General features: G+C 59.3%; 1 protein-coding gene across 1 annotated transcript; it reads right to left on the bottom strand.

Moving 5' to 3' along the window:
• Positions 1-3,564: 3,564 nt before the first annotated feature.
• On the bottom strand, positions 3,565-23,865 carry LOC132320929 (maestro heat-like repeat-containing protein family member 2B). The gene is made up of 36 exons (XM_059834572.1): positions 23,787-23,865; positions 23,579-23,690; positions 21,715-21,788; positions 21,065-21,204; positions 20,244-20,366; positions 19,550-19,715; positions 19,049-19,147; positions 18,407-18,558; positions 17,874-18,017; positions 16,989-17,088; positions 16,764-16,877; positions 16,210-16,283; positions 15,749-15,868; positions 14,616-14,723; positions 14,261-14,420; positions 13,835-13,875; positions 13,416-13,568; positions 12,652-12,693; positions 12,105-12,212; positions 11,779-11,898; positions 11,471-11,593; positions 10,482-10,643; positions 10,133-10,255; positions 9,749-9,816; positions 9,253-9,388; positions 9,052-9,147; positions 8,479-8,583; positions 8,130-8,253; positions 7,077-7,177; positions 6,494-6,646; positions 5,793-5,938; positions 5,383-5,545; positions 4,890-5,086; positions 4,137-4,274; positions 3,834-3,945; positions 3,565-3,678 (listed from the first exon to the last, which is right to left on the bottom strand). The coding sequence occupies exons 1-36, from the start codon at positions 23,863-23,865 to the stop codon at positions 3,640-3,642; spliced, it is 4,215 nt and encodes a 1,404-aa protein (XP_059690555.1). The 3' UTR covers positions 3,565-3,639.
• Between the last annotated feature and the right edge of the window lie 996 nt (positions 23,866-24,861).

The following is a 24,861-nucleotide window of genomic DNA, read 5'->3' as shown; positions in this document are numbered from 1 at the left end:
TCCCTTGGAAGCCAGGGCTACAGCCTCTCTCTTAAGAACGTGTGTTAGAGGTGCGAGTGCACAGGGGCAGCAACGTGAACGGCGGGCAGTGCGAACAGGCAACGTCTCAGTCCATGGACAGGGAACTTGTTATTCCTGTCTTCTGGTGACGGGATGTCGTGGGCTTTAGCATCTTGCAGAAGGTTGTTCTTGAGAGGATGAGAAACAGGGAAGTGCTCGTCCGTCTTCCTAAGGTGCGGCATTGGGGAGGCACAGTTGGGCTCCCAGCGTGTGGGAGAATCTGCTTTCATACTAATTAGTTAGTATGTATTAAAATGAATTTGTCCTATCCTGCCCATGTAAAACCAATGTGGGGCTGGTCCCCGTGTGGAGCTGCTCCAGGCAATGCTGAGGCAGCCTAGTGACTTCATCCCCAAGGCTTTTCCTTATTTACCTTTTTGGTTCAGACTTCCCACCTTGTTTCCTGAAGTTTAAGACCCATCCCGAAGACCGTGTTGCCGTAACTGTGGTTTGAAGAATACCCAGTGTTCTTGCAAGTGGTTGCAGAAATTGCTGAAGTGATGTCCAGCTTCCTCATTCAGGGCTGTTCTGGATGGAGTAGAAGGGGTGGAAAATTATGATTCCTGTCCTGGAGTTTTCCTGGGGAAGGTTTCCCAAACCCCACATGTTAAGGTTGAAAATTTTCACGGTGGAAATTCATTTACAAATAATCTGGTTCTCCTGAAATCAGAGCGCTCTGTGTTATGCCTCAGTTTTGATGTTTTTCAACGTTGGTGAGTCACTACAACGTTAAAGACATATTTTGGTTTGTGGCACACTTGCTTCCCTCTCAGGCTTTCCCCTCCTGACCCCGGGCTGTACTTTCCTCCCTGTTACCACCTGCGTGAGGGTCCCTGCGGCAGTGTCCGAGGGAAAGGCTGTGCGGGTTTGTGTGTTGCAAGCCCTGCGGCTGGCCTGGCCCACAGCGGTGGGTCTGAGCCAAAAGTCTATTTTTCATAAGGCGATGGAGGTGATTTGGGAAAAAAACTCCACTTTTTCATGAGACTTGATATGAAATTTTTCCAGGTGTTTCAGGAAAGGAAGTAATTTGAGTTGGAGCTACTGTGTCAAGTATTTCTGATTGGTGAAAGTCTAATGATTTTCTCGCAAATACAAAACTTTCCCACAAAAAGCTTAAGCTTTGCAGAATATAAAATCTCTGTCAGGAAGATCTTACCGGTTGGTAATCTGCTCCCGCGCTGTGCATATACACCCTCGTAGCACAGATCGGTTTATTCTATCATTCTGCATCTGCTCGTTGAGCGTTACAATCTCTGTCCAAGAGTAATTGAGCGTGCATTTGCAAGATAAGCGTAAGTGACAGTATCACATTTGTGACAGCAAATAACCCTGTCTTGGCCCTATTGCTGGGAGATGGGCCTGTTTGCAGGGAGATGTAATTTGAGATGGCAGACACCCTGCTTCAGAACAGGAGTGGTGCATGGTGGAAATGGAGGCAAGCTTTGTTTACTTCTTCATTTCTAAGCCCTGCAGCTGAGTTCCTACCTTAGAGATGGCAATTCCGGTCGCAGCAACAATGCGGCACAAGGTTCTTGTTCTGGAGGTGCAGCAAGGTCAGTAAGGGACCCAGCCGAGGAGCCTGTCCGGCCGTCTGGGCCATCTTTCCCCAGCTGACGGCAGGGTCGTGGCCTTTGACAGATGTGGAGTTGTTGTCGTTGGCAATCAATACCTCCTCTGCTCAAAGTGTGAGCAGCAGCCAGCCTGCCTCTGTTACGATCTCAGGTGGAGCGGGTCTTTGCAGCCGAGCGGCCGTGCTGTAAATGCAGCTCTACCTCCTGCCCGGTCTGTCTGGCCATGTTCTGGTCTGGGGCAGGAGCCTCAGTTCACATCTGGGGGGTTTGGGCAGCTGGGTGCAGGCTTTCTGTCCTGGCTTTGGGTGAGACGTGCTGTGCCGTCGGTTTCAGCCACTCTGTTTTAGTGTCTTGGAGGCTGCACCCCCACGAGCCAGCCCCGTTCAAGAGCAAACGTGTGCAGGTCCGTGCATCTGGACTCTGCTCTCCTCGCCTGTCCTCTTGCAGTGTGGAGGAAGGTTACTTTAATAAAGTGAGAAGCCTCTTCCATGGCTTAGTCTGCTCCTCTCTGGTTACACCCAGGGATGATCTCCAGGGACTCCACTCTGCAGGGACCTCTCTCCCCATGTCTCTGGCTTCTTGGTCCTTTGCTTTCTTTCAGGAGATGCAGCTGAACCAAGGCGTCTGGTCCGTGCGAGCGGCAAGTCAGGGGGAAATAGGAGTTACCGGCAGGGCTGAGAAGCTCTGTGGGGTTGGGAGGAGGCTCAGACCGTTTGAGGGCAGCGCAAAGCCCGATGTGCAGGGAGCCAGGGCTCACACGTGCCTCAGACTGACCTGCAGCAGTGGGGCAGGACATGGGTCCCTCTGAGCCCCCCTCATACAAATGCCTGCTGCTGGAGAAGGTCCAGCTCAGTCGCTTGCCCCGTGCCTGGCACACTCACCTCCCAGGACTACCAGAGCCCTCAGCACAGCTGGTGCCCAGGGAAACCCCCAGCACCTCGGCCCTTGCTGGTGCCCCCTCCACAGCAGGACCCTCCCCAGGCCTGGTGTTCCACCCAGTCAGGGGCTTGACTCCCTCTTCCAGCTCCAGCCCCACCTCTGTCAAGGAACGTGACTGTGCAAGGCAGGAGCACGTGTTTGAGCAATCTTTGCAGGGTCTTCAGTTAGGAACACAGGGATGGTGGGACCCCCGGGACAGGGGACCAGAGGCTTACATGGGCTCACAGCGGGGCCAGGGTGCCCAGCAGCCTGAGGGATGAAACTGCATCTCTGCTGGTGGGCTCCCTGTGTGGAGCTGCCCCTGCCCCACACAGATGTGCCCAGGCCCGCCGGGGCTGGGGACCAGCACCAGTGGGGCCTGTGTTGGTGGGCAGGGGTCCGATGGGCCAGTCAGAGCCCTCTGCTACACTCTGTCCCTCTGCTCAGCCCCTGAGCCATAGCTGACCCTTTAAGATCCCCCGACATTCCCTACTTGTCCCCCAGTGCCACCCTTCTGCCCCCTGACCACACCCCTCTAAACTGCTGTGCCTCCCTTGGTTCTCCCCACCCATCCTCCAGTGCCCCCTACTCCCCCCAGTGCCCCCCTTTTCCCCTGATACCCCCCCACTCTGTCCCTGGGCAAGTGCTGGGGGGGGGCCCAGCATGGCAGGACACCGGGGAGGGCAAAGCCTGCTGTGGTGGTATGGTCAGGGCTCTCCTGGGCTGTTCCCTGCGCCAGCCCTTGCTGGTGCCAGAGGTGGTCGTGCCGTGGTGGGAGGGGTGGCAAGGGGATCCCCATGGGCAGTGGGAGGGCACGGCAAGGCCCCAGGACCCCATGGGGAGACCCCTGCTCTGGGGTCTGTCCCAGCACGACTGCGTTGTGCCCAGCCCATGAAGATCCAGGAGGGGCCATGCAGCTGGCAGCCCCCAGCCTCGGTGTCACCCACATGTGGTCCCGCCAAGCACAAGGGTGCCATCGGTGGAAAAAAGATACACTGCCCTTTAGGCATCTTGTGCTGAGCTTTATTTAATTAACTCCTTGGTGCTGGCTGGGGACAGGTATCGTGGAGAGACTCCTCTAGCACCTGCTTCACTCGCGGGTCCTTGTTGTGCTGCAGTCCCAAGAGAGCTGGAAGGACACAGGCAGTGCTGTGGGGACCTGGTCCTGGCCAGGCGCTCCCCTGTCTGCTCCGCTCCAGGGATCTTCCCACAAAAACAGACGTCCCAAGGAGCCGGATCTCACTAAAACCCTCTGAACCCTTCCTTCCCCACCCCCTGCCTTACCTCAGCAAAGAAGGCTGTAGCTGTCACCCGCAGCTTAACTGAGCAGGAATCCAGCCATGGGAAGAGGGTCTGCTTCAGACAGGGTGATAGAAGCCCAGCATGGACCAGGACGCTGCGCAAGGGAGCACAAGCGAGGGACACACAGTTACCCAGGAAGGCCAGGTTGCCAAAATTCATGTACACCAATGCAGATACTATTCTTCAGCTCAGGACGGCTTCCCAGGCATGCTGGAAGGGTCCTGCAGGCATTTCCCTGGGCACAGCCCCACAGGAGGCAGCCATGTGCATCCCTGCGACTCTTACCTGGTCAGGAGACGCACCCCATCAGAATGGGTCAGGGGGTCTTCAAGGAGAGCCCACGCTGCCCGATTCATGAGCAGCCGCATCCACTTCTCTGCCATGCATTTGCCTAGCACCAACTCTAAAGCCATAAGGAAAACCCTGGCAAAAGAAACAAAACACAAACCCAGTCAAAACACAGGCAAACAAAACAAGAAAAAAATCAAAACAGCAGCAGCACCACAAAACCAAAGAAAGATCAAATCACTGCAGTTTAGGGGAAGATTTCTCTTTAGCAGAGCTAAATACCCCAGGAATGATGCTTCGTAGACTGCAGCTAACGACACTGGCATTTTCATCATGCCCCAAACCCACTGAAGCAGAAGAAACTCCACGCCCCTGGACTGACTCCATGCTAGAGAACCAAGGCAACACCTAATACCTCTTCCCACCAGCATTTTGTGAAGAATGATGCCATTGCCCGCAAGAGTCACGCTCCCCCCCGGTGGGGGTCCGCTGAGGGAGTGCAAAGCTATCGTGCATGCAAGGGTATGCAGAAGGCAAGATGACAGCCGTCCACAGCACGAGCTGCCTCAGACCTTCCTGCCTGGGAGCTGGAGTTTCCCCATGAAGGAGCAGAAGTAAACCCAACCACGACGAGCAGTTTGCTCATCTAGGAAGCGGGGCAGGCAAAGCCCTCCCTCAACCCCACAAAGGCACGTGCCTTGGCAAGGGGAACCGAAGCCAGCCCCTCCATCTGCCCCTTCGGCTCCTTACCTGCACGGCTTCTCCTCAAGCACCTGGCCCTTGAGGAACAGTTGTCTTCCGCCTTCTCCCAGGGGGGAAAGCAGCCGCTCCTCGCCCAGGGTTTCGCTGGCCCACCTCAGGAGGCTGGGAAGGAGGTGGGGAAGCAGCTGCCTGAGCTCCTCTGTGCTCCTCAGGGCAAGCACCACTTCGGAGATGGCATGGGTGATCTGCAGAGAACCGTGACCAAGAAGCCCCTCTTCAGGCAAGGCCTTTTCCCACCAGCCTGGTTCCCCTGCCTGCCTGGGGCAGGGGGGTTACTGTCCGCAATTGTCACTTCTGCGACAGCCTTGTGGCTCAGGAGCACAACACTGTCCCAGCTCCCCACACTGCTTGAGGCCGGCCCAGCACAGCGCCCTGGGAGTCTCCAGGGGCATCTGCAAAGGGCACCTGACTCCCCCTTTTCCGAAGCAGGAGTTACAAAGCAGATGCAAAGCTACAGAAACGTGTCTGCCATTGAACGTACCATCAAAGTCTCCAGAGCAGTCTCATGGTTGTGCCACTCACAAGCGGAGGAGTTGGTCCCCAGGCAGTTGTTTCGTGCTCTGTTTAGTTTCTCCACTAAGCACCTCAGGACCTGAATCCCAATGGTGCTTCTCCCCAGGCTCCTCCACAGCTCCACCGTGTCACTGCAAGGGAACAGATGTTCACCCCTGAGCCCGTATCTTCGCAGTCCTGCAGTGCCCTCAAACCTTCTCCTCCTCTGCAATGGGGCTTACAACGCCCCAGTCACGGCAGAGACACAAGCACGCAGTCTTGCAACACTCAAGACAGCTCAGGCAGAAAAAAGACCTGCTTCTTAACTGGGCCACCCCAGTGCACGCAAGCTGTGGGGTCTCTGTTTGACTACAGTGGGGAAGTGGCTGGTGCACGTACCTGTCCATGGGCAGACCTTTCCGGAGGAGACTGCTGACGACGGGCTCCTGGTGAAAGTGGGCGAGGAGAAACACGGCCCAGAGCAGGAAGGGCCTGTGGGTGCTCTGCCGCATGTAGGTGCAAAGGGTCTTCAGGATTTTTGGCACCTGAATGGAAATGGAGGAGAAAGAAGGGCTCGGTGCATCCTTTACCCCCTCCTGCGGGGCCCAGACACAGTCATTCAGCACAGGACCAGTGCCTGCTCCCGTGACACAGGGTCCAGACCTAGCTTGAAACCTCACCCCTTCCACCCTGCCTGGCCCTGGCTCACGTCTGGAGCTGGGTGTGCTCTTGGCAACTGCGCACACGTACGCACACATGCACGCGCTCACACGCACAGACTCAGTCACTGCATGTGCCTGGGCCCAACCGTACGAGCAGCTGCGTGCCCTTGTGCACACAGAGGACACGGGCACGTTTCACACCCAACGCTTGAAGAACTCTCCCCACATGTGTGTAGCGATGCAAGAGCAAAACCAAACACGCTCTTTGAGACCCTGAAGTTGCCTTGCAGGGCCTCTGCAAGGGCACCTGACTCCTTCAGCAGCCCCTTGGCTCGACACACAGGTGGCATTTCTTGAGCCTCTGCCAACTGCACAGGGTGTCGTTAAACAGCCAACAGGAGCAAAGACAAAGTCAAATGGGAAAAAGGTCGCCTTTACCTCCTGGACTATTTCCTTCCTGCATTCCACCAGGAAGATGAACACCCACTTCCATAGTGGCTTCACACACGTGGGTGTGACGTGCAGCAAGCTGGGCAGGACCGCAGTCAGAAAGTCTGTAGCCTGCGCTGGAGGGATGCACTTGCAAACAGCCTGGAGAGAAGTCAGGAACAAGAGAGACCACGTCACAGCTCTGCTCCAGCAATTCAGAATGGAAAGGAAACTTGACAGAACTGTTAGTTCGGCAGTCGTGCAGGGGGCAATCACTTTTTCCTCCTGCTATGCATACAGTGCTGTTTACATCTGATGCAGCTACCCGATTGGGAAGTGTCGCCCCCCATGTTGTTTGCTTATTATGTACCAAATTTGTATTCTGACAAGAGCAATCACACACGCACACATATACGGTATCTGCTCCAGCATGCCTGAAGGACAGTCTTGTCTCAAAGCCTCCTGCTACTTGCTAACAACAGCCATCCTGGACAGCTTGCTCTGGAGACAGCGAGGGACGCTGGAGGGGAGCAGGGAGATGTGCAGGAGCCCAGGAGCTGGGCCCCCACCCCGCTCTTTTGGGGCCAGTTACCTTTGCTATTTTGGCGCAGGTCTGCACGGTGTCTGGGCTGTTCAGCTCCTCACCAAGGCACCTGATCTCATCTGCCTGAGGCACCACCTCCATGGTCCTGGCTGGAACAAACACCAGAAGAAAAGGGGAGTCACGCCCACAGAAAGGCAACCTCTGGCCCTAGATACTGCTAAAGGAGAACCCAGGGGGTGGCAGTGAAAGCCACAGGGAAACCCAGGGCCCTCCTGAACTCGGTGCAGCAGGATTTCCTGAGCCCGATAAATGGCTGACAAATCCCGGGCTGGAAAGAGCCCTCTTCCTCCTCGAACCATTTGTTGGGGCTTCAGGGTTTCAGCAGCTACTGGCCTCTGATCCCAGCAGCTGTGTCCCCTGTTCCCACACAGGCCACCATTGTCTCTGGGAGGCAGGAAACCTCCCCGTGACTGCCTCAGCACAGGCAGACCCTGCTGCCTGAAGAGGAAACGGTTCAAACACAACCCTTTGCGGCACGCCCCGGGCCTGCAGTTCAGATCCCTCTTCCCTGCCCAGTTTGCTCTGGGCAGCAAATTGGTTTCCTCTCTTGTGCTCAGCAGGAGAGTTCTTCCCTGGCGGCGATGAGTTTGGATAGTTTGCCTGGGGAGCTGCCTGTCTCTCCAGGCTCAAGGCAGGGAGCAAGGGGGAAGGCACCCTCTGGAATGTCAGGGGCCTCATCCGAGCGAGTTGTCTGACCACCCTCTGTCTCTCTTGGAACATGGAGGGGGGCAGACATGGAGGGGGACAGTCCCCAGCATTGGTGGCAATGTCCTGCTCTCAGACAGCAGTGGGGGATGGCCCTGACCAACTGCACACATGCGCTGCGGAGGTGGGACTCAGCGACCCTCTCCCAGGGATCCTTCCTGACATGTCCAGGGAGGCAGAGGGCTAACAGGGTGGGGGCACAAAACCAGCCAAGCACGTTGCCTCCCGCTTCCCTCCTGGGGACAGGGCCTGGCCCTGCAGGATCCCAGTGGTGCCAGGCCGGGAAGGGAGGGAGGATCAGGCTGAGCAAGGCTGGGAAGCGCCCACTCTCCTTACCTTGCATTTGGAGAAGGTAGCCAAGGCAGACCCATGCCCTCTGGCGGGACGTGGCCAGGCAGTCGCTGGTCAGAGTCGCCAGCAATCCCACCAGGGAGCCGAACCGCTTGCAAGGACGTCCTCTCTGCAGGGGAGAGCAGCAGGAAAAGGGTCGCAGGCAGCCCCAGCACCCGCTCGCTTCTATCGCCCATCCTGCTCCCTGAGCAGCGACCGGGCAGAGGGGCAGGCAGAAGGGCTGCCCCGTAATCCCTGGAGCCCCAAAACCCAGCACCCAGTTGGGCAGGGTTCCCTTCTGGGGCCATGAATGGTGGGAAAAGGGCGCCAGGGCACGCGAGGGGGCTCTACTCACCATGAGCTCGAATCGCTCCTTGCAAGCTCCCAGCACATGGGCACAAACCTGCAGGGCTCTCTCCCGCTCCCATTCGTTGGCTGAGGTGAGCCAGCCCTTCAGGACCTGAGGCAGGGTGCATCTCTCTCACAACAGGCATCTTTCTCTCCCGGAGATCCCTCTCCAACTCCCTCCTTCTCTGGCCCCTTCCCAGTGCCAACCCCAGCCCCACCGAGCACTGGCACTGCTGCCTCCACTGCCTCGCTCCCTCCAGCTGCCTCTGCCCTGAGGCTGCTGTTGCTACACTGCCAGCGTCTCCCGACTCCAGCCTTCCTCCAGGCTGCTCTCAGCCAGCTCAGGGCTGGCTCTGGGCTTTCCCTCCATCAGGGCCCACTGCTCTGCCTGGCCAGAGGCTGCAGTGGCCGGGCGCTCCCGTCCCCCAGCTCAGCCCCTGGCCCCGGCCAGACGCACAGCCTCAGAGCAAGGAGCCAAAGCCCCACATTCCTGCAGGAAAGGTATCCACCTCCTAACACCCTCTAAGGCCTCCACTCTCTGCCCCTGAAACACTTTCCCTCTTGCCCCACGGCTACTCACATGGACCACGTCATCAAAGCAGGCAGAGGTCACCTCTGCCTCCAGAAAGGTTTCTAGGAGATGGCCCAGATCTTCCACGCATCTCCTGTGCAGAAGCTGAAAGCAGGAAAGCAGAGCTGAGGTTCTGCATCATGGGGGCTGCCGGGGCGCACTGAGGTGGGATCCTGACCCAGGGGTGGGCAGGCACTGGCCAGCGGGTACCTGCATGTTCACAGCTGCCCTCACTGTCTTCCTGCCCTTTTTCATCTGCTCCTTGGAAGGACAGGACAAGACAGTCTGGCAGCACACTGCCAGCAGCTTGTGATTTTCCTCCCGCCTCAGAGGTGGCCTCAGCTTGCTGGCCAGAGGAAAAAGGAAGAGAAAACACAAAGGAGATTTACTGTCTCCAGAGTGGCTCAAACCACACCTGGGTTCCTCCTAATCGAGGGCCCCAAATCCAACACCCCCGCCCACGCCAGCGAGCACTGCCTTCAGCGCCAGCAATTCCTGCCTCCTCCCAGGCAGCAGGCAAACCCCTGCCCCCAGGTTAAGGAACCTCGGGGGCTCCCTTCCTGTGGGAGACACCCGACATGGGGAACACCCTCCCACTCCACAGCCCCAGCAGCTCCCGGCCCCATGCTCAAGGCCACTGGGGCTGCCCCAGCCAGCTGGGATGGGGCACACTGGGAGTCCCCACAGCCCGGGGAACAGACCTCACCTCAACTCCTCCAGGGCCTGGAACACTCCATACACCAGGGAGTCCCAGGGCTCCCCCTTGATCCAGTCCTGCAAGTCCCAGAGAGAGAAGCACAGAGTTGGCAGGGGCACGAGACAGCCCTCCCGCCTCCCCTGGGGACAGGCTCTGCTGCCAGGCCTGGGCAGACACTGCCCCGGCACCCCCACGCATCCCCAAAGGCACTGCAGGAGGGACCCTGCTCCCCAGCCACAGCCACCCAGCACCAGCACTCAAGAGCCCCACCAGCTCCGGACACAGCTCCAGGAGCTCACGTGAAGCCCAGAGACCATCGTGCCTCTGGGGTAACGAGTCCGATGGCACAGCCCAAAACTCCCCCGTGCGACCGCCCCGGCTACAGGCACTCACCAGCAAGGTCCACGTTGCCTTCTGCTTTAAGGACAGCTCAAAGCTGCCGCAGTCGCCCACAGCCTGGATGGCACAGCTGACCTCGGTGATGCTCTGCACCAGGGCGAGCTTGAGCTGCAAGTCCTGAGGCCAAAGAGAGCAAAGCACCCCTTCAACTCTTTGAAGGGCTGAGAGGTGGAAGAAGAGCATGGGCAGGGGAAACCCATGGGGGGCTGGATCTGGACGTTGAGGACAAACCCTTCCTTGGGAGATCTTTAGAAAGGGACCGTCCACCTCGGTGCACCCCAGCCCCAAGGGGCTGAAGCTGGGACACCCAGGCATCCCTGCCCTGTGTGCCCCATGCTCCTACCCTCTGTTTAGCTCTGGAGAGCCGCAGGATGTTGCCCACGATTTCTTTATCCACGCGGGTGAGCAGCTGCTCCTTGGGGGCACGCAGTGCAATGCCGCTGTAGGTGCACATCAGAGCAGCACGAATGGCCTGGGCGCTCTCCATCTTCTGCTGCTGCTGGACCTGTGTCAACAGAGATGCCCTGAGAGGTCAGCCCCGGGACTCTGGCAGGCTCCTGCGGCAGGCCCTGCCCTGCACCCTCACCAGCTCCTTGTTTCCCTGGGCACCTCCAGGCAGCTCCCCAGGCCACTCCTCGAGCTGCGAGTTCCAAGGCCAGAAGTTGTTCCCATCCCACAGCTTGGGATCTCGCATGGGGATGGGGATGAGGTGCAGCCAGCATCGCACACACTGCTGGCTCTTTTACCACTGATTTGAGAGGTCGGGGAGCTGCCTGGAACCTTTCTGTGGAAAGGTATCTGACATAGCCTGCCACGGTCCTGCTCAGACACGCAGCCCGTGCTCGTCAGGGGTGCAGATGAGCCCACTCTGCTCACCTCCCCAGGCCAGGCTGCACCACTCTCTCTGTAGGGCCCTGCCCTGCCCTGAAAGGCTTCCCCACAGCCCCCAGGTGGGGAGCAGAGCCAGCGAGACTTCACCAGGCTCCTGCTCTTGGCTCTCAGCTTTGGGGAAGGGTCAGAGTGTCACACCGTGCCCACCCCCTTGTCGCCAGCTCCTGCTGAAGTTAAGTCAGGGGCAAGGTGGCTGCAAGCAAGCAACCGCTGCAGCTGCCCCAGCTGGGTGGCTCTGATCCACCCGGTGTCAAACCCCCTCCTCTCCAAAGACACCTCAGGGGCCCCAATGTCAGGACGTCCCCTCTGAAACAGAGGTCTCGGCTAGCTCTTACACGAATGCTTATCTCAAGGCAGCTGCCACAACTTGGCTGCTGCAGGTGTAGAAGTGAAAGAAGGCCAAAAAAGGAAAGCCAAACAGGGAAACCCTGGATCCTTTACCTTCCAGCCCATGGAAGTCTGATAAAACCAGCCTCTGGTGAAAGCAGTGGAGAACATGTTCACTGTGTCCAAGACCAGATGGAAGTGGCTCTCAGCCGTGTGGGACACAACAGAAATCATTCCCTGCAACCACAGAGAAACAGGGAGTTGGCTCCAGCCCAGGCACTCGGCCATGGCCAGCAACAACGGCCAGGCAGGACATTGCGGCAAGGGGGAAATGGCAGCAAGGGGGAAATCGAGGTCTGGAGCAGCCCTGCCTCTCCCCCAGGAACAGGCAGGGGATGCGCAGGACAGGAACATCACCTCACCTGGGCTTCAGACAGCTGCACAGGGTTTGTCTCCTGCAGGAACCTCAGCACCTGCCCTTGGACGTGTCTGAGATCCTGACAAGCTGCCAGCACTGTCCCAAGGGCCTTGTACAGGAAAAGCTGCAAGAGAGGAGGCCACGTCCCAGATGTGGTCATGGACCGACCTGTCAGGAAAGGTCTGGCCCCAGACAGACCCGACCACCCCTGGTGGTAGCCAGCCACTGGAATAGCCCAGGGAGGTGCATTTTGGGGGCAAGAGAAGGGGAAGCAATGAAAACCGCCTGCGTGGGCAGAGCCCAAGCCCTGGCGCGGGGCAGGAGACACACCTTCTCCCAGGAGCCGGGGGCAGAGCTGCCCAGCTGCTGGCTCAGCTCCTGGCTCAGGCCCATGGTCCAGGCCCTGTCCTCGATGGGCTCCAGTGACGCTCGCAGGAACTGTGGGGAACAGAGAGGAAGCGAGTGTTCCCCTGCCCTTGGCCAGGATGCTTTCTACGCTCGCATGTCCCGGGACACTGCTGAGGGGAGCTACTGGGAACGGCAGACTCTTCCCCTGCCCCACCCAGCCCTCTTTTCACCAGCCTCCCTCTTCTCCTAACACCTCAGGCGAGAGCCCCCCGGCATGCCAGACATAGAGGAGGAGGCAGTGCTAAGGCGTGTGCCACAGCGATAGAGGGCATTAGCCATCAGCCGTGGCACGTGCGCAGACAGCAGCTCCTCTGAGCGGGCAGGCACCTACTGCGGGGGGAGGCACAGGGCACTCAGGAGGTGCCCCCACCTCCTGCTGCCTACACAGGCAGCCCCGAGCTTCCTCCCACAACTTTGTCTGTTCCCTCTTCTCCCCCTCTATTTGTGACACCCCCCAAGGATGCTGTACCTTGAGCACACGATGCTCCCACTCTGCAGAGTCCAGGGACCTCTTGGTTTTCTCTAGAAAGCAAGAGGAAGCAAAAGCCGTCGCTGCTATTTAAGCTCACACCAAAGACGAGCCCTGTGGTCTCCTCTGCGGTCAGACCTCCCAACATTCCCAGGCCATCAGGCTAGAAAGGGCCTACAAGCACCTACACCAAAGCCCTTGTGAGGCCAAAGACACAGGAGGGATCCCAGGAACATTTGTCAGGGCCACTGATTCAAGCTGGGCAAGGACGTGCTGTCCACAACAGATCCCCACTGCTTGACTGCAGCTCCCAGAACAACTCCGACCACTGCGTGCCAGCGTGCATTGGCAACACACATTTTCTCCTTAATGACCCACCACTTTCTGCCCATTTGCAGCTCTTCTCCCAGGCTATTGCCAAGGACAGCTGCTGCAAACCTGGCCTGGCCTGGCAACTTGGTTCTCCAAAGCCAGGGGCTGCACCCCCTCCAGGAGCACCAGTCCTGTCCCTCCCCCAAACACCGTCCCGGCCAGGACATGGGGGTGCCGCAAAGACCTGCCCTCCAAAAGGACATCAACACCCCATCCATCCCTTGGGCCAAATCGACACTGGGGGACGGCTGCCCCCAGCCTCAGCTTTGGCTCCCTGGAAGGGGAAAGGCTGCAGAGCAAGTGCTGGGGAACTGGGGACAATTCTCCTCCGTCACGCTGGGAAGCTGCATTTTCCTGACCCCCTTCCCTCCCCCCAGCCTCTCCCTCCCCACCCGCACTTTACCTTCCAAGTACTGCAGCAGGAGGGGGATCTTGGTAGTCCACACCACCCCCAAAGCTCGGTGTATCCTGCCATGCAGGGCCTGCAGCAGCTGCAAGGCAGCGACTGCACGTTCGCCGCTCTTGTGAGGAGCTGCTGCCACCACCTAGGCGAGGGCAGGAGAGAAGGGTCACTCCTGCCACCAGAGCTGCAGTTTTTCCCGGGAGGGAGGGAGGGAGCTCGATGCCGCTCCTGCACCCGGGGTGCTGCTAGCCCCAAGAAAGGAGTGGGATACCGGACAGGCCCAGGCAGTCTCAGGCACACTGCCTCCTCCTTGGGGGATCCCGGCACGGGCCTCAACAGCATCTCTGCCCTGGGCTCCCCCACCACCCCTGGCCAGAAAAGCTCTTTCCCCCGGGCCCCACTACTCACCAGCAGCCGAGCCAGCAGGGCCTGGGGAGCCGGCAGCCGGGCTGTGGGGAGGAAGAAAGGCTGGGTGAGCCAACAAGCCCCCTCCGTGCCCTGCCCATCGCGCCTCCGATGCCCCACACAGGGCTGAGGGCTGAGAGCAGCTGTGCTGCCACAGCGCTGACCCGGGAGAAATCCCCAGGGCTGCCCAGCACGGGACGAAGGCAGCTCCAGCATGGCCAGGAATGGGCCCCGGCTCGCCAGGAGAGTGCTGCGAGCAGGAGAGGCAGGCCTCTGCGCTGGGCAAGGGGCAATGCAGGGCAGAGCCCCTCGTGCCCAGCAGCAGAGCCTGGCTCCGCCCTTTGGTTCTCCCAGGCTTCTGCTGAGGGCTGGCAGGGTGCATGTAGACACAGACTGGCCAAGCCCCTGGCTGAACCCATTAGCTTCTACCTCGCTCCTGGGAGTCCACGGCGTCAGGCTCCTCCTCGTCTTCTTCACACCCTGCGCTCTCCCGTCTCTCAACTAGGGCTCGGAGACAGCGGGAGAGTGGGATCAGCATGCCGCTGTACTGGGCTGGCACTACGTACTGCAGCAACCTCGGCCACAGGAGCTGCAGAGAAGAACCGGGCAATTCACCACATCAGCATTTCTATTCAGCTCAAAGACAAAAGTGACAGTCTGCGGTTCCCTGAGCCTTGTGTGCTTCAGCACATGTGAGGGGAGAGGTTCACAGCATGGGGAAGCATGAAGAAAAATGTCCTGAAGGCAAGAAGTGGCCACAGCAGCAGGGCACAGGGTGACTTACTTTGGTCATCCCTCTCAGAGAGACGTCCAGCGAGCCCAGGATATCCACACACAGGGCTCGAAGAGCTCCTTCCTCCGGTGTTACCCAGGCAAAAAGGCCTCCTGCCACCTGTAAGACAGAGTTGGCAAAACCCCTGTTACTCTCAGCTCCCGACCGACAAGGCTCAGGCATGGCCTCACCAGTGCTCCTGCGCCAACCTCCCAGGAGCACTGACCTCCTGAAGGAGGACAAAAATGGCCAGACCCAGCTCGGGAACCACTTCCCAGACCCTGGGAAGGACTAGGAAGCCTGGGAGCAGAAAGAGACACTGCTTGTCTGCACGGTCCCCCAGGGCCCAAATGCTGCTGTCGTGCCATGGTGAGGAACGTGCCCTTCAGCAGGGCTGTGCTCGATGCCAGCCCTGGCAGCAGCACGCCCAGCCCGACAGATGTGGAGGAGAAGCTGGCTCTTTCCTTTGCCCTGCTCCCAAAGCAGAGCCTCCCCGAGCCCTGGAGGAAAGCAACACCCACAGATCCCCTGGTTGGAGGGAGGCTCTAGCCAGAGGGAAGATCCTCAGCAAGTCAGCAAAAGGCTCAGCCATGCCCATCCTTCATCTCCTGGGCACCCAGCTGGAAACACTCACCAAAGGGACTGCCAGACGGCCTGTCCCCTTGCCAGAAGGGATGCGGGTCCCCAGACTGCTATTGGATGGGCAGGGCATGCTTTGGAGGGCCAGAGTATGAGAACACCACAGAAAGATCCTCTAGCCAGGCCCATCTGGCTGCAGTGGCTGTGTTTTGCTGATTGTCTGTGAGCACTTAAGGATGGAGGATGTCCTGTCCCTAGAAGACCCCTCCCTTTGCAAGGCAGCTTTGCTGAAGGTGTCTGTGGGCACAGCTCAGCCTGTGGGGTGCGCAGGCAGACCCACAGTCCCAGGTGGCACGCCTGGGTGCAAACCCTCATCATTCACTGACGTCTCCACCAACATCAGCACACACACACACGAGGAACAGCCATTTGCAGGTCATTCCAATGGCAGCGCCGGCGCTGATGGCCCTGCAGCGTGGAGCTCTCCATGCTCAAGGATGCCTGCAGAAGCTCTCAGTGCAAGCCAGGCACTGCTGGAAGCCCCAGGTGTCCCGCTCTGCCCTTACCAGTCTGCCTGAGGTCCGGCTGAACTCGCTGAAGATGTGCCCCACCACATCCCATGCCCAGCAGCTCTGGGAGCCGGAGCTGAGCAGCTCCCGGATGAACTCCAGAACTGCCCTCCGCACCTGCCAGGGGAGAGTGTGGTTACGGTCCTCCTGTTCAAAACCCAAAGGGAAGCCACCTTTGCTTGGGGGCAGCCTTTGTGGCTTGCGGAGAGATGACAAGCGCATGGCAGAAGCTTTCGCTCCTGCCATCAGGGCTGGGCTTTAGCACCAGGCTGGACGGGCATTTGCCCCACAGAGCACAGCGACCTCCCCGCTCCACTCTGCCAGCTCTCCCCGGGGACGAGCCATCACCCACTGCCTGGGCAATGTGCCGGCACTTCCCCAGGCACCCCAGCTCTGCCCTGAGGGAAAGGCTTCCTCTGCCTCCCCTGGTGGCACTGTCCCTTCCCAAACCAGCTCACCTGGGCACTGGGGTCGTTGCACACTGACCCTATGGCCTCCATCACCTGGGGCAGCTTCTCTCTCACTGAAGGTGCTGGAAGAGATATGGAGAGGTGTGCATTGAGGCAGAGCCCCAATGGCAGAAGCTTCCAAGTTTTTCGCACACCAACGGGACAGAAAAGCGGGGCCTGACTCTGACTTCACAGGAGGCAGCGGCATAGCCAGAGCGACTCCATTTCCAGAGGCACAGCTGTTTTATAGGGACTGAAAGCTATGGTAATATGGTAACACAGAGCACGTGAGAAATGACTTGGGTACAAGCAGCTCCTGTGCACCAGCCCACCCGCCCACCCACCAGCCTGCCCGTGTTACTGAGCTTGGAGCATCATCCCTGGTGTGCCACCATTTCTAACTGCCGGAGGAGAGCTCGAGCCCTGTCGCAGGGCGTCACCTCGGCTGGGGGACCCGCTCTTTGCAGCTCCTTTTGGGTGCAGGTGCACCGCTTTCAGCCCGTTCCTGCTCTCAGCCCAGCAGCCCCAACCCCTGCCTTCTGTCCCTGGCCCATGGCACTGACCGTCAGAGTGGGCCAGCGCTCCCAGCAGGCCCAGGGCTGCCACGCGACCGGCCTTGCTCCCACCGCTCTCCGGGGAGTGCAGAAACATGCCCGTCTCCTCAGGGCATATTCGTGCTGCAGGGAAGAAATCGCATTCTGCACTAGCAGGCAGCTGCCTCTGACTGCCGAGGACAGGGAGAGAGCCGCCACAGCACGACGGGGGATCGCCCAGTCTCCTCTCCTTACCCTGCAGCGCGATGCAGCGGTGAAGTTCTGCCTTAGGGGCCAGGCCAGGCTCTTTGGTCACGTCAGGGAGCTGTGGGAACAAGGTCTGTGTTAAAGAAATCTGCATCAGCATTGAGGGGGACTGAAAAGAAAGGGTGCTCTCTGCCCTCCTCTCCCAGAGTCCTGCTGCGACTTGGCTGAGAGGGAAATCACTGTGGGAACAGGGCTGCCCCTCAGGCCCATTCCGAACAGCCAGGATCAGGCCTCCTGCAGCCTTAAGGAACCTACGTGGCACCTGTCTCACAAATCCTGGCGTGTTCCTGGCCTGCAGGAAGGTCTGTGAGACAACGGGGGAGGAAGAGGAGGCTAAAGCTACTTAAAGGCACTTGGGAAGGGAGAAATCCAGCACATCTGGGAGAAGGGGAGTCCCTAACAGCAGCTCCCAGGGAAAACCACAAACCCTCCTGGATGGGGCTTCTTGTTTGCCCTCCCCTCAGAGCAGCATCGGCAGGGTCTCTTTCCTCTGAACAGAGCCCGCTGTTGACAACTCCGTTTCCCGGCACTTCCCACTCATCAGACCTCAGCCCTCACTGGACAGGACTGGACATAGCGCTGGGCATTAGGGCAAAGCTCTTCCCACACACAGAGCCCTACAGAGATGGCAATGCCTCCCTTCCTGAGAAGACGAGCCCCGGGGACTCTTGCCTCCCTTCTGGCCCCTCCCCGCATTTCTCTTTTCTTGCCCAAAGAGTGCGGGGAAGTCTCAAGCCTCCTCTGCTCTCCCCCTCCCTGTTCCTTCTCTAAGGCCTTCCCAGCTCCTCCTGGCACCCCACAGCTCCCCAGTGCCTCGTGGCACTCGCGCAGACCCACCCCAGCAGCCACGCCGGGCCCTGCGCAACACCTCACCTTGTTGACCCGGGAGGTGTCTCGGACCTCCTGAGATTGGTGCAGCAGCCAGAGGAGCTGCTCCCAGGCATGCTCGCGGTGCTGCTCCTCACGCAGCAGGACCTCCATCATGGCAGCCACCGCCCTGAGCACAGCCTGCTTGTCCTGAAGAGGGAAGGGAGAGGCTCTGCTTGGAGGGCTGAAGGTCTGCCTAGCACTCAGCATCGCCTGCACACCAGTCTGCCCTTCCCACTGGGAGGGGTTTCCCTTTCCCTTCTGCCCTGCAGCAGAAGGGCTCACTCCAGAGGAGAGAGAGCAGTTCCCCACGCTCGCACCCCAGCCCTCCCTGCAGAAAGGCCCCAGGACTCGGCTGCTTCCTGCCAGAGAGCCTCCAGCCCCAGGCACAGTGACAGCAGGCTCCCGGCCTGGGATGCTTTCTCATTCAGACCGCTCCCTCCCCTCACCCCTCTGCTCGCACCCCACCAGCCACAGACAGACCCACCAACGTGGACATCCCCGCTGTGGCCCCAGGCGTGGAAAGCAGCACTTCTTACCTCTTCTTCCTCGCAGCCCAGCCAATTTACCAGCGCGTAACGGAAGACTGGGTAAATGTCTTCACAGAGCTGCGCTTCCCCGTTGCGAGGGAAGGGGCATTGCTCCCGGCTGCCGAAGTATGTATTGACCCCTTTTGACCATTGCTCCAGAACTGCACCAGGAGAAAGGGAAGGGCAGCACGTGAGAGTCTGCAGCAGGGACGGTACCTTGCACCCTCACCCAAGCCTGCTCTAAGGATGGTCCCAGGCTCGGCAGGGCTCAGCCCAGGACCAGATCTGCATCTGAGGCCAAGCTGTGCCCTTGAGGTGTCTGGTTTCAAACACCCCACTGTTTCTCTCCTCCTCCCCATCCTTTTCCTCCTCAATGGCCTGTTCCCCTCCAGTATTTCCCAGGGGAAACAGGGGAACAGAAGCCATGGGAAGGGACCCAGGAGTTCCCCTGTGCAGCACCGTCACGTCCTACCCACAGAAACCTCCGGGGCTTCTCCCGCTCCTTCTGCACACTCACAGTGGTTTGGGATCGCCAAGGCCTGACCTCACTGTGGGCTGACACCTGCCATGTTCCCTCTGAGATCACATGGAGGCATCAACGGCCACCCCAGCCCCTGACCCTGGGACCCCAGCTAAGGAGGGGACACTCACCACTGCAGACGGCGCGCAGGATCCGGCCACTCCCCACCCGGCTCAGCATGGCACGCAGGGCAAGCAGCGTCATTCCCACGAAGGGGATGCACCGCAGGGCTGCAGAGAAGGCAGGGACAGAGGGACCGAGAGGGTCAGTGAGAGACACGGGAGACCGGGGTCGATCCCTGGCAAGGCTGGGGCTGCTGGGCCATGTGGGACATGCCAGAGGGTGTGGGGAGGGCTGCCTTCCCCAAGGGGGACACAGGAAAGCCCTTTACGGAAATGGGGAGGACAGTGCGGGGCAGAGACCCTGCGGGTTTGTCTCCAGTGGGTTCCCACCCTCCAGGAACCAGGACTGGGCTAGTAAGGCAGAGCTGCCGGCCAGCCCTGGCACAGAGCAAGGAGGCATGGCGACTTCATAGCCCCCCAGTTCAACACAGAGCCTTCAGGAAGGGGGAGGGTGCTTTCTCCCCGTTATCACAGACCCCTACCCAAACCAAGAGGCCCAGGGTGCCGTACCGTAGCTGCGGGCCATTTTGCCCAAGGTGAGGAGCACAATCTCATCAGGGACCTTCCCCATGGCCTTCAGGTGGCTCTGGAGCTCAGACATGACAAAGTGGAAGCGGGAGCGGGCCAGAGCCACCAGGACGTCGCTAGCAGCCATCTTCACATCATCTGTCACACCCTGAAAAAGTGCCACAAGTTAAACACTCCCGAGAAAAAGGCTGAGGCACTCGGACAGGCTGAACGCCCCTGTCTCCCCTGCAAGACCCCTCGGGGCAGTTTGCTCAGACCGGGCGCCTGCTGCCTCTTGTACCCTGGGGTAGGCGAGCAGCTCCCCAGTGAGACGCGGGAGGCTTTTCCCTAGCACAGCCCTGTGCTGCTGCCTTCTCTCCCTCTCTGCAGAGATGCCAGGAACAAACTGTCACAGACTCAAGGACCCCCTGGGGCCTCTCCACGGGGCTGCTGGGTTCCCAGGGCTGTTCCTCAAGTGAGCTTGAACCCAGCTCTCGCTCAGTTAGAAACAGCCCCGCGTCCACCTCTCTGCACTACTCTCTGCATCTCCTCTTCAAATTCCCTATAAGGAGGAGTCCCCTTCGGACCTCCACTGGGTCTGAATAGTTGAGGAACATCTCTGTGCTGCTCTGGATTTCCCCAAAAACCAGGGCCAGAGGCAGGCTGCTTTGGCGGCCTTGAAAGAGAACAAGCTCACCTGGGCTGCTCGCATGTCACTGGACACCTCTGCTATCAGGCGGTTCACGACACCGCTCTGCAAACTGCCATCGTCTCCTTGCAAGAAGCTCTCCAGCTCCCGGTATGTCTCCACTCGGTCACCCTGGGGACAGACCACACATGGGAGTGATGGGACTTGCTTTGCCCTCGTTGCCAGGGACCCACGAGAGAGACCTACTGCCCCCCAAATCATCTCTCTGCCATGGGCACGAGGTACGAGCTGCAGGCATCGGTCAGGACAGCCATGGGGAACGGCAAGATCTTCCACAGCACCTCTGACACTACCAGAGAGCCAGACAGGGAGGTTGATTCCACCAGGGTAAAAGGCCATGCGGGAGCCTAGGAAGTCGGTCCTGAGGATGGGGGATGGTGGAGGTCAGACGGACAGTGCCAGGCGAGGAAGGGGAAGATGTGGGAATGAGACCAGTCCCTGAGGAGGGGGAGCCATGAACTCCCTGCACCTTGGGGCACAGTGTCGCTCCCCTCGCACAGGCAGGAGCCCAGGCGCTGGGACAGTTCTGGAACCAAAGCTAAAGTGGGGCCTTGAGCGCTTGGGCAAAGGTGCTGGAGAGATGCTGGGATTTATGCCAGAGGCTTTGCCTTGTCCAGGAGAGCACTGCAAGCTCCCAGGGAAAGGAGGGAGGGAGCAGTGGCATTAGTCCAGCTGGAGCGGCAGGATCGGCGCTTGGGGACGAAGCGCCTGCAGGAGGGCAGAGGTGCCATCACGCGAGATCCCCCTCTGCCACGGCACCTGGGGAAGTCAAGGGCTTGGAGGGGAGCCCTCGAGCCCCCTTGTCTCACCTCATGGTCTTGCAGCCGCTTTAGCAGAGAAGCCCCACTAGCCACAAAAGTAGTGACGGCTTCAGGGACAGCCTTCTTTGCCCTGCCTCCATCCTCAGGATGTGCAGGTCTGGACTGAGAACCAAAGCACGGGCAGAGAGCTGGAAGAAAAGAAAGAAATGGTTTTGCTGGCTGCAGGGCTTTGCACCAGGGAGGGGAGAGGATCTTCCCAGCCTCTCCCAGCACTAACAGCCCGTGCTGGGCTGTACTGGCAAGAGGGCAGTCAGTGGGACGAGGGAAGGGAGTCTTCCCCTCACTGCGGCACTGGGAAGACCGCACTGGGAATACCACACTGGGGGACTGGATCCATTCTGGGCTCCCCAGTGACAGAATGGCAGCAATGTGCTAGAGCGAGTCCAGCACGGGGGCCCCGAGCTGGGCGGGACATGGACATGGGGCCCTGCAAGGAGGCGTTGGGAGGGCTGGGGCTGGGCAGCCCCGACAAGAGTCGGCCGGGCCAGGTCGTCTTTGAGCAGTCCCCAGATGCCCCACGGAGGGCAGGGAGAGGATGGAGCCAGAGCCCCCTCGGAGGTGCCTGGCAGCAGGATGAGAGGTGACGGCGACGCAGGCCCCAGCAGGCAGCAGCCCCCAGCCCCCCACCACCGCCTCACCTCTGAGTGCTCTCATCCTCCTCAGGGCAGCAGGATCCCCCAGATGGACGCACTGCTCTCTCTGGGTCCTCCTCCTGCGAACGCCATGAGAAACTGGGGCAGCACCAGCCCCTTGGGAAGATATAGAGCCTGCCCACTGTGACACCCGTGTGGGGCGCGGCGCGTCACAGAGGGCTGCTGTGACACAAGGACACGTGCTGGGGACACGCCGCGGGGCGGGGACCAGACACGGAGCACCCTGCGGATCTCCACAGGCCCTGAAATGCAGGATTTCCCCATTCTCCATCACTTGAACTCACTCATGGTCCTCGAACAGTTCTAGCAAGGACTTTCTCCCAAGAGCCCTTCCCAGCCCCGTCCCCGATCCACGTCCCCCTCCAGGGACCCGAGGCCACCGGAGCACTTTGTGCCACCGCTCACAGCCGCACGGCGTTACTCAGCCATCTGGAAAGCCTCGCTGGCACCCAGGGCCTGAGAGCATCGGGCCACAAGTCTCTAGTAAACATGCACGGCAAAGTTTTTCCCCATTTTCCCATTTTCAGCCCAGAACAGCAGCGCTGATGGGGGGCCCCAGCCCAGCCTGTCTGGGCCCTCGGGGCACAGCTGCTCCTGGCCCATCCCGCCCTGCGGGCCGTGCTGGGCCTTCTCAGGGGAAGGCGCGGGCCCTCGCCCTGAGGCCTCGCAGCACGAACAGGCGGAGGGTGCCCAGCCCAGCCCTGCTGCAGCCCGGCCCCGGTCGGGCGCCCTCCTGCTCCCTCCCTCAGTGCCAGTGTCACCGAAATCAGGAATGAAACCCCTTCACACTGGTCTATTAAAGAGCAGGCATTACTTCATTCGGTGCCGGGTGCGTGGGGGATCTCTCCAGCCAGCATGCACCCCGGGCTGAAATCATGACAGGGATTTAAAACAGGTGACAATGTTAGTTATGCCTACTGCTCCTACCCCTTAACTAACTATTGGTTAGTACCTTTCTTACTTCATCTTACAGATACAGTTCCAATTCCCTACGCATGCCCAGAGGGGAGGGGGCTTATTTGGGTTGGGGGCGTTTTCTAGCTAGGAGGTGTGGGTTTCACATGACAATGAGGCAGGTCAGCCTTAAAACAGTTTTGGCACTCTATTCTATTTTCCTAGACTTCGTCCTTGTGGTAATCCTTACTGTTAGTTAGTGGAGACAGTTTTTAACTGTAATTTTATGTCTACATACCAGGTGCACGCATTACAAAGTATCTTCTTCACATTATTTCCATTCCTTTTACACTACTTTGACCCTGCGTTTCAGGATGTTCTGTAACACCAGCACCAGGCCGAGCCACTGACTGCGGGGGCCTGGGGTTGCGGCCGTCAGCTCCTGCTGAGGCGTAGGAGCCCCCAGGTGTGGGGGGGCCTGGCTCTCAGCCTGCAGAGAAGTGGCCTCACCCTCAGCCTGCAGAGAAGTGGCCTGTGGAGAGGGTCCAGGTCGGGCCGGTGCCCTCCCCTGCCCCAGCCTTACTTTCAGGGGCGCAGCGTGATGCTGTGTGGTTACGCACGGGTGGGCCGGGAGCGGCGAGGGGCTTCTGCAAGTAGGTTCCCAAGAGCTCGGTTACTGTGTTGCTCCTCTTCCATACTGCCCCTTCTGCCTTCCGTGCAGCGGATCAGCCTGGGGCTGAGTCAGGTGGGGCGAGACCTTGGCTGTCCCAAACAGGTATTCCCCCCTCGGGGCAAGGCGTCTTGGTGCCAGGCCTCTGCAAAGGGAGGACAGACCCTGGGTTGGAAAGGGCAGAGCCAGCCATCAGAGGGGTCCCTCTCTCTCCAGCCAGGTCCCCCACAAAAAGACAATTCAGGTGCCCAGCAAGCCCCTCTCCGGCGTCAGGGAGGTACTTACCAGGGCGGCTGCCTCTGCAGCTCTTGCTGCTGCCTGTTGGTCTCAGTGACGTGCTTGAATATGTCCCAGCCTGCTTGATGCGGCTCCAGCCTTTCCAGGACCCGGACCGCTCCTGGAGAAAGGTGGCTGCAACAGCAGGAAAAAGTCATCCCTCAGCTTCTGCTGGAGACCCCTTCTGCCTCCACGCCCGTCCGGCCTCTGCACCCACCCACTCCTCCGTCCACCCGCACTTTCGCCCCGTGGTGAGTTTTAGGCCTTGGCTGTGGGGGAACCCTGGTCATGCCCATGTTAGGAGGAATTAGGTACACTTGCTTACTCTTTTATTACAGGAGCAATGAATCACACAGACACAGAATCACAGAATCACCAAGGCTGGAAAAGACCTGTAAGATCATCAAGTCCAACCATCAACAAAAAAAACCCCAAACCAACCAAACAAAAAAACCCAACACACACCACACACCGCCATGCCCATTAAGCCATGTCCCGCAATGCCACGTCCACACGTTCCTTGAACACCTCCAGTGAGGGTGACTCCACCACTTCCCTGGGCAGTTTATTCCAGTGTGTCACCACTCTCTCAGTAAAGACATTTTTCCTAATGTAGATGAACAGCAGAAAAGCTTTGGAGAAAAGCACTTCTTCAAATCTGTTATAAAGCTGTTATCTTCGAAAGCTACATACTTATTGGGAAGAGCTGAAGAGATGATTTAAAGGGAATATGTGAAGGAGAAAAAATAGTCTGTAAAGACTTACACCTCCTGTGCTTTCCATTATAAACCTCCCCTGGCGCAGCTTGAGGCCATTTCCTCTCATTCTATCGCTAGTTACATGGGAGAAGAGACCAAGACCCACCTCACCATAACCCCCTTTCAGGTAGTTGTAGAGAGCCATGAGGTCTCCCCTCAGCCTCCTCTTCTCCAGGCGAAACAACCCCAGTTCCCTCAGCCGCTCCTCACAAGACTTGTGCTCCAGACCCCTCACCAGCTTCGTCGCCCTTCTCTGGACACGCTCCAGCACCTCAATGTCCTTCTTGGAGTGAGGGGCCCAAAACTGAACACAGCATTTGAGGGGCGGCCTCACCAGCGCTGTGTACAGGGGCACGATCCCCTCCCTGCTCCTGCTGGCCACACTATTTCTGATACAGGTCAGGATGCCACTGGTCTTCGTGGCCACCTGGGCACACTGCTGGCTCATCTTCAGCCGGCTGTCGACCAACACCCCCAGGTCCTTTTCTGCTGGGCAGCTTTCCAGCCACTCTTCCCCAAGCCTGGAGCGTTGCA

Source organism: Gavia stellata, unplaced genomic scaffold (genome assembly GCF_030936135.1).
Source record: "Gavia stellata isolate bGavSte3 unplaced genomic scaffold, bGavSte3.hap2 HAP2_SCAFFOLD_170, whole genome shotgun sequence".
Taxonomy (NCBI): Eukaryota; Metazoa; Chordata; class Aves; order Gaviiformes; family Gaviidae; genus Gavia; species Gavia stellata.
This window is presented reverse-complemented; position numbering and strand designations above follow the sequence as displayed.